The sequence below is a fragment of the Micropterus salmoides genome, unplaced genomic scaffold (genome assembly GCF_014851395.1).
Source record: "Micropterus salmoides isolate LMB-PRFRI ecotype aquatic unplaced genomic scaffold, ASM1485139v1 Ms_hic_scaffold_867, whole genome shotgun sequence".
Taxonomy (NCBI): domain Eukaryota; kingdom Metazoa; phylum Chordata; class Actinopteri; order Centrarchiformes; family Centrarchidae; genus Micropterus; species Micropterus salmoides.
In genome coordinates, this window is record NW_024044645.1 from 1 (window position 1) to 9,470 (window position 9,470).

Sequence of the window (9,470 nt, forward strand, 5' to 3'; positions counted from 1 at the left end):
TTGCAGTGCTGAAATGTTTTGCAGTGTTGGTGAATTATAAAAAAAACAAATAAAAAAACACTTAATTTCATGTTAAAATGCATATGTGTTACTGAGATTGTAACGGGTGTAATATTACCCCAATTACAGCAAAAAGCCACGCGTTACTATAATGCGTTACTTTTGTACACGTTACTCCCAACAGTGAATACAAGTAGTGTATTTTACAAATAATTGATACAGCAGCATATTGTTAGGTTACAGAGTTAATATCGTAGGGACCAAATGTGTTAAAGCTGGGCTAGGAAACTTTGGAGAAACTAACAAGAGACAGATTGATTTGGAAAGTATCCAAGTATCCGAAAGAAGAATAAAGAACTGAGCTGAACCTGTGCTCGTTTTGACACAGCGATCAGGCCTAGCTTAGCATGCATTTTAAACCCGCTCTAAACTGCAGCTAAGGTAGTCAGATGCTAATAAATACAACCTTCATAGGCAGTGATGTCTGGCAGCCATACTTATCACATATGCTCCTACAAAGAAGATAGTCAAATCCGGCTTAATGAAAATAATTTCTCTTCGACTCTTTTGTGCTTTAAAACCGCTCTTGTAGCTTGAATCCTGCTGTCATCCACATTCTCTCTTGAGGATCTTTAAGATGGCCGTGACGTGAGATTAATAGCTTTATGTTTGTTTTGCTTGCAGGGGCATTAAGATGGAAGCAGTATATGATGAGGCGCACCGCAGCAGGCTGTGAATGCTGTTTTGTACCTGTTGTTGCCGTTTGCAGAGCAGCTGAGCTGTGTCCCCGCTGTACGCTGTTGTTGCTAAAGATCTGAATGCAGGGTGAAAGCTCTGTGTCTTACACCCACTCTCTCCACAGACTTATTTATGAGGGCTTCGGGATGACAGTCAGGCACCGTGAAGCTGCTTTGGCGGAGCAGGTGTAGAATAATAGCCGAGCGTCATGCCATACATCAAGTCAGCTTTTAGTGCTAAAGAGCATCCGAGCTTTCCACGTCCGTCACTCCTCCCCCTCCGCCCCCTCCCTCCTCGGCCACCGCTCCCAGACTCAATTATCTGCTGCCGTGAGGCATCCGAGATCAAAGCTGCAAGGGTTAAGTCATCAGTTCGCACCCCGGCCGCAGCTTTTAATGCCACATTCTTCACTAAGAATCGTTTACAGGTCACTTTTAATATGCAGATATGGCGGAGACGGAGTCTAGTAGAGGTCAAGGACGTTTCCACACAGATTCTCTGGAAATTAATTATACATCAAAGGAAATCTTTTCCCCATTCCTCGTATTCCTATTGCTTACAGTACTTAGCCCGCAAGCTGCTTCTGCCATCACAGATACTGTACGAGGGAATCAGGCTCGATAATAATATCAGGATTTTGTCTTTCTCTCTTCAACAATAGTTATTTCCCTGCATAAATACATCAAGCCATTGAGACTTCAAAGCCAACTCTTACCTTTTATCTTGCAGTGTGCTGCAAGTGGCTGTGCATGTGACAGCGTGGCCACATGTAGAACAGGGAGCTGAATCATCTCATTTAGAGTATATGTTAACATTGCTGTGTACTGTGTTATGTTTCTGATGTCCCTCTTCTGCCACCTCAGGAGTTCTCCTTCCCCCAAGTGTGGTGCAGCAACCAGCAGCCCCTGCACTGTGCCTTCTCTCTGGAGAGATACAGCCCTGCCACCGCCCAGCTCTCCTGCAAAATCAGCGTGCGGCAGGTCAAAGGCCATGAGCAGATTCTGCAGGTCTACACGGCTGTGGCCGAGGTGAGGCTCTGCAGCTGCGGGAGCTTGGGGAAGGTGGGGGAAGGTGGGGGAAGGTGGGGGAGGGTGGAGGGTGGTGGGGGGGGGGGGTCACTTTCGCATTCAACCTTTATGTAACCTTCCTGGAGTGTGTCCACTGACAGCAGGGCCAGCTCTCCTGAGCTTGCATTGTGTATTAATAGAGCGAGGAGGACACTCTTCCTTCCTCTCTACTCTTCAACAGATTTATGCTAAACGCAGATATCAGAGATCCAGCTGTTCACCGCGTTTAGCGTACATATTTTTTAACCTTTATTTGTCCAGGGAGACATGTGTTCCAGCAAATAGCCTGCATCACATTCACATGCATTAACACCTGGGAGCTGCCCGGTGTAACAACAGTCTTCTGTCAGCCGCTGAGCAGCTCCACTGGAGCAGCTAGGAGTTAGAAATCCTCACTCAAGAGCACCTTGACAGTAGTTGTTAAGGCGGAAGAGAGTGCTACTCATTGATTTTACCCAACTGCTTTTTCACAACCACTCACAAATGTGCTTGTCCTATCTCAAGGCCACCAACACTATTTAAACTTGTGGCATTACAGTCACAAACACGGGTGAAATATTATTTGCAATTAATTTTTATGGTTTGTTTTAATCCTACCTTCATGATTGGTTAGGGTTTGTCAGATAGGAAGAAGAAATAAAAGCATTTATAGGAGCTGTGAGTAGAATTCAAATCATCACCACGTTCATTTCCTCACATACAGTAAAAAGAGGTAGAGAGTCTACACCATTTTACAGTGTGGGTCAGCAGGTTGGATCAATAGTGTCTTCATACAGAGCACCAGCCCAGCCGTTTTAAAGCTGCTCCACGGCCACAGGAGTGAATGCTTTTATTGTCATTGCATGTTTCATACTAAAAAATTAGTCATCTCTCATAAAAGAAACTGCTTCTATTCACTCTTCTCAGACACACACTCACATGCTAACACAGTAAAATAAATATGATCATTAAATATGATAATATATAAAAAAATTATATTAGGGCTGACCCCAGATAGTGATACTGATTCGACTGTCAATCTCACAGTCGAAAGAAGGATCATGTCATTTTGGTGATATGGGGGTGCTCAACGTCTGATTTTTCTCTCAATAAGGTAATATATAGCCTATTACAATATACACTTCAACGTTTAATGCTGTAAATAAATATTTAAAAAGAAAAAAACTTTCAATAAATGTTTTTAAAGTGCGTGAATAAATCCAAAATTGTAACCCTAACCCTGGGTCATCAGTGCGCACGTGTAGGCGTAGCGTGTATGTGTGTAGTGGCAGGGGGAACACTTGCTGAAGAGACGGAGGCCCAGCTTCACTGGTGTTGTGCCGAGTTGACTTTCGGATAATTTATCACCGTTGATGAACCACACAAAGAATATTTTATTTTTTTTAAATAGCCGGCTACTTGAAATAGACCCATGAGGAACTGCGACGTGCATGTAGTTGTCGGCAGCACAGAATGCACGCAAAACAGCAAGACCAGTGAATTACAGGTGAGAGAGAGAGAGAGAGAGAGAGAGAGAGGAAAAAAAGGGTCTTCAAAAAGCCTCAGTTTAGTTTAGTGCCCAAACCCAAATTTGTGTTTGTTAAAATGTATTAATGTGAGAAATGTTGTAGTCTCCTCATCAGTCCACACATACCTGATGTTTTATCGAAACACCAACTTTTCCACCTCAGCCATGCGGGTTAATGCACAACTTGAAAATCTGCAATAAAAAGTGGTGGATAGACACATATATCGTTGTCCTGGTTAGGCCTGTTGCCTCACTTGAATGAAAAGCCAACGTTATTGCATTTTACAAAGTCAGCAAACAGCCTGACCTGAGATGATAACCGACAACTTGAAAATTACATATATAGTTTCTGATGTGCATGTATAACTACACTACTGTGTGCCTCTACACTGAGCTCTGCATCCCTCCTTATGTTGAGCGCATTGCGTTGTGTTGATCATGTGCAGGGCGTTGTTACATCAGCTTTCCATTCAATAGAACGGTCCAGCCCTCAGCCCTGACAAAGAATGTGATGTCAGGGCTCCAGTGGGTGATAAATAAATACTGAGCGGAGCTATCACAGACTGTAAACAGTGTAAGAGAGCGATGCTGTTGGAAGTCTGGCAGCGTGATGTACTAAACAGGTTGATGGCACACAGCAGAATGGCAGTAATACTGTGTTTCCAAACACACTGCGTCAGTGTTTCTATATGTCGACCACGCACAACCGCTCAGTCACAGGTGAACAAAAGTGAACTGCGAGTCCACCATAGCCGGCTGGAGAGTGAAGCGAAACTGTCAACGCATGCATGAATTTGTCAGCCGTATGGGCATGAATTCAAGTGGATGGGAGATGGAGTGCATTTTTAAGGTAAATAAGTGTAATGTGACCATACCTTTAGAGGTCAGTTGGTCAATTCTTTAGTCAATGGCTGCCAATAAAATAAAAATTAAAGGAACTTCAGGAGACGACATGCGTGCGTGAGCTGGATGTGCCTCAGGCTGGATATGATGGGGTATCTGGTGGACTGTGATTTGAGACCAAACAGGAAGTCAGGAGTCAAAGGGGCGGATAATTATGTTGTCGACAAGGGCAAACACATTGCAACTCAAGACAACACATGCAAATAGACAAAAGGCAAGCAAGTTAAGAAAACATCTTCATCAGTTTGACAGCACATGCACAGCATTTAGCTGCAAATACACAAGCGTGCTGCAAATTAGGGCTGCGACCGTTTAAATTCTCCTACTAGTCACTAGTACAAGCCATTAATTAACAAGTCTTTGCACATTTATGAGATTAATTTAATTATTTCAATATATTTTTGGGGGGCATCAGAAAATGGGTTGAGGTCCAGGGCTAAGGAATTAATGTAAACACTACTTCATTACAGAGAAATACAAAACCGTAATAATGAGCCTTTAAAATATACATTTTATAAGAGGCACGCAGTGAGATGCCTGTTAACATCAGGCGGTAATGATTCTGAATGTATCAGATCAAACAGCAAGGAGACTGAATATTTCATTCATTTATTTCAACACAGTGTAACATCACACAAGTCTCGTTCAAAGCACGGGAATGAAAATAACTTCCAACTTCACAAAAACAAATACTCTTAGACTTATTATCTTGGTTTTGGAGACTGCGTTCTGTGCTGGCCTGTGATCAATGGGAGGCTGCTGAACCCATTTCTGTTAACCACTCGCTCTGATCCAGTTGTGGTGCTCATCAGCGCCTCTCCCTGGCAGCATTTCCCACTGGGTCCTTGCCCCGGGTCTGAAAACCTCGTCTTTCCAGGTCAGGTCGTCGTTTTTTCCCGGAACTAACTGAGCAGTGAAAACATTTAGGGGGCAGCCCTACTGCAAATCACACAACTTAACCAAATACACAAAGCGACAACAGGAGTCTTGCCAGCGGACACTGACACATCTTGGACATGCATGTTGCTGTCATGTTTGTGTTGTGGGTTCTGCTACTGCTGAAAAAAGTGGAATTCTTTCAGTAGTTTGAATGATTTGTGAGGAGACTCAGTGTTCATGACAGATATTAACCTTTACTATCCGGTTCACCAGTGTTGACAGACGGCCTGTGGCCTGCATTGTAATCATATAGGCATTATTAGACCAGAAATATCTCAAGGTAAAAGCTACAGAAAGCCGAGCATTCTAATGATAGACAACCTCAGCTTCAATGTTTAACTTACAACAGAGTTCGATAGTGAACCCATTCATTCATTGCTGTCTGTGTGTATGCTCATATTTACAGTATGCTTTAAGTACATATTGTGTTGAGTGTGGTGGATGAAGTCCCTCTTTAGCTTTCTAGAGAATGGTGTTTGCTTATTGTGAAAGTAACTGTGTGCTTGCTCACCTAGCAGGCCGCTGGGTTAAAGTGGTTCTGAGCAGTGGTAGGTGGGAGGCAGGCCTTCATTGTTGGGATCATAGACTGTATAAGAAATGACTTTGTCTAGCGAACAACAGTCTTAAAACTAAATGTACTCACCAGAGAAAGTGAACAGCCAACTCCTAATAAGCTTTTTCAACGACGCTGGTTAAATTTACACAGTGTCTGAAACATACTCTGCTTTATGGTCCATTTTAAAATAAATGGGACCATTATTTACTAAATCAACATCATTTTGTATTGAAGAAAACTTGAGACCATAAACTCATTATGAAAGTGTTTACTGAGGTAATTATTCAGCTGAGAAGTAGGGTCATTTTACCATTATTTCTAATGTAGCTGGGCTTCTTTTTGCTACCAGAAGAGTCGCCCCCTGCTGGCCGTTCGATAGAATGCAGGTTTGAGGGACTTCCGCGTTCGCATCAGATTGCTTCCCTCTTGCTTGGGATCCATTGTAACTGAGCTGAATTCAAACTGATTCACCCTCTGTTTACCCAAACTGAGCAAACTCCCAACATTTAAAGCCACATTTTAAGTCCACATCACTGAGTGTTTTATAATCAAAAGATAGGTTTGGGGTGGAGTATTGCTTTCATTTTGAGAAATGCCAGCACTAACTGCGTGACGAGAGCCTACCAGATGTCTCCACATTTGTCCTATTTGTTTCAAGTGTAGGCACTGATGTTTTAAAATGTTACACACCTGTCTGAATTGTCCTGACCCAGTAAACCCCGTCCATCTGGCTCTCCAGGCTGGTTAAAAGAAGCACAGAGTGACATTTGCAATTCCTATCTGACCCCAGTCTGATTATAGTCTGTTTCTGTTCTGTTCCTCCAGACTGAAAAGGAGTCAGTTCCATTTTTTATGCAGACAGACTGCACCATCACGTCCCAGACGGGGCCCAAGGCCTTCAAAATCCCCTTGTCCATTCGCCAGAGGATCTGTGCCACCTTCGACACTGCCAATGCCAAGGGCAAGGACTGGCAACTCTTAGCCCAGAAACTCCACTTAGATCGGTGAGTGCATGATGTGCATCCTCTCTGAGATTGCACGATATATTCACATTTTTCTCTGTAATGGCCTCGCCATGAACACATGCAGACAAGAATTATAACAATCCTGTGAGTGTTGTTACCCTCACGAATGGGGCTTTATATGCTTCTTGTTGTGAGGTACCTTTTATTTCTCATGTTGTTTCTCAGCAGCAGAAGACAGGGCTGGTAATTGAACTGTATGCTGTGTTTATGTGTGTTGTGTTTTTTTTGCTGGCCCTATTATATGATTAATTAAAATCTAAAATAATGTTAAATCAAATTCATCTCTAACATTTCTGTCAGTCAGCCAAACAAAATGTGATGACTTATTTTTCACTTGTTTGTCCTTTTTGATGAAATAAAAAATATGTAATATGCATTTATGAGGAGATACTACGCTAATATTTACGCAATCCAGTTGTTGTCTTTGCTTCTATATTTGGTCTTAGCTTGTGGCAGCTATAATCTCCTGTTAAGTGCATGAATCATGAGACGCTGGTATCTAAGAGTCCTTTGAGATTCCAAATTATCCAGATAAGCTTTCTTCTCCAAGTTGGGCGGCTTTGAACTGAGCCTGATGTGACCAATGGCTGCAGCCTTTTATGTTGCTTGATGATTTTTCTCTTGTGAAGCACGAAGGAGTGGCAGTGAAACACTGCCCCCGACTGGATTCAACACAACATGACACATACAGTCATTGTATTGGCATGGCAACAAGCCGTCCTTTGTTTAATTTTGGCAGCACCTGAGAATTAAATCCAAATCAAACAGTGTTTGCCAGTAATTACCCATCTTTTGTGGTGGTAATTTATTTTTATTATGTTTTTAAGAGTTTTAATAGGTCCTACTTTTTGTTTTACCTACAAGATGGTTTTGTTTAGTGCACTAAGAAATTTAAGGTTAAATTTATTTTCAGTTACAGATATAATAAGTGGATTTGCTTATAGTCAAATGAAGAGGACCCAAGGACCCATATGGATTTTGTTAGTAGTGATCCAGGACTGGCGTTTGGAGTGTTGTGGGACATGTGGATAACCGTTCTTTGTGAATTTCATTCTCTAACTAGGTATACATTTTAATATACATAATTATAGTAAAACAAATCCATTTTGCATGGGATAATGGGACCAGTGTGTGAAGTACAGTATAAGGGGTTCATTTACTTTGACCTGACAGACCTACCTGTAGGATCTTCTAGAAAATAAATGTTTGGGTGTCTGTCTGTCTATCTATCTATCTAATAGATTTTTAAACATTTAATAATATGTTTAATATATAATATTGATTGGCAACAAATCCAATGAAAAACCAGCCAAGAATGAACTGATTAATAGTATAATTACAGTATTGTGTATATAGAAGCAGGATCTATATATCATTCCTCTGTGCCAAATACTAGAGCACCAAATGTGTATGGATGAGAATGTATTTATTTGTGGCCTGTTGTGTCATATAGGAGCTATCTACTGAAGTGAGCATGCTAACCAGCCAGCCCCAGGCCATCCTGGATTGTAATATCACTTTGTACCTCGAGAGGCAATAGTGTGATAGTATAGCTCAGCTGTACCTTACCACTTGAACCCGCTGTGTCTTCGTTTTTCCCCGAAGTCAGAGTCACCTCAGTACTGTATTTCCTATTGCCACACAGCCTCCTTGGTCTCGTAGGCTGTGTTTGGTCCCGGTCTGGCCATGTTAACCGGAAGCTTGCCGAGCCTGCTTCTGTTGCCCGCTCGCCCGGCTCCATTTCTGGTTCTCAGTCAGCTAATAGGACTGCTAAGTTAGCTGCACGTGTAACTGAGCTAAAAGCAGTTAGCTGTGATATGCTGCCCCTGATTTTTTTGGAATATGAATTAGACAGTCTCAGTTCTTCCACATTGTACCTTTAAGGTCCACAGTTTGAGAACTATTTTCCTTGTTTTCTGTGCATCAAATCACACTCAACACTCTTTCAAAGGAAATTCAAACGATTTTTCTCATTTACAGATTCAATTTGACTCACATCTAGTATAAGATAAATACATACATCATCAGTAAGGATACAGTCCATATTTAAAGCCAACTAAACATTTTGCCAGTGTTTTGTCCCTGAGAGTGACCTCTTCCTGTGTCATTCATTAATCCGGCTTTGTGTGCTCCTCTACAGAAACCTGGGTTATTTTGCAAAGCAGTGGAGCCCGTCGGCGGTCATACTGAGCCTTTGGGAGGCTCGCCACCAGGACGGTGCTGACCTTGACTCTCTTGCCAGTGCCCTCGAGGAGATTGGCAAGATCCACTCCAAAAGCTCCCCCAAGGACCAGGATGAGCCAGAGTCTGACTTCAATCACATACAAGCGGGCAGTCTGTGTGGAACGGGCAAACTAAAAAATCAGAAGACAGAGGACTCTGCTCCTGAATATACAGGCTGAGAGAAAAGAGACAGTGAGTGAAAATTGATGAACTAAGGCATATATCTGTGAACATGCACGGCCAGTGATGGACAACACGCTGTGGCGGAGTGCTGGAAGGTCATCAGGTTGTCTGTGAGTAGACGGGGCGAGCAGTCAACATGCTGACCAATCGCAACAGGCCAGGTGAGCCGGTACCTGCTGTGGATCTACCCCTCTCTTTTAAGCATCTGTCTGAGGATGGCTGTAAATCTTTTTCTGCCTTTCCACTTGGTTTTTAAGTTTATTTGTTCCTTATTTTAAGTAAAAGCTGCCCTTCAGTATATTCATTTTCCAGCTCTGAGGGTGAGTGGG

General features: G+C 42.4%; 1 protein-coding gene across 1 annotated transcript; it reads left to right on the plus strand.

Annotated features, from left to right (window-relative positions):
* Window positions 1-1,569: 1,569 nt before the first annotated feature.
* On the plus strand, window positions 1,570-9,294 carry LOC119894709 (netrin receptor UNC5D-like). The gene is made up of 3 exons (XM_038707370.1): window positions 1,570-1,766; window positions 6,536-6,714; window positions 8,876-9,294. The coding sequence occupies exons 2-3, from the start codon at window positions 6,563-6,565 to the stop codon at window positions 9,135-9,137; spliced, it is 414 nt and encodes a 137-aa protein (XP_038563298.1). The 5' UTR covers window positions 1,570-1,766; window positions 6,536-6,562; the 3' UTR covers window positions 9,138-9,294.
* Window positions 9,295-9,470: the final 176 nt, after the last annotated feature.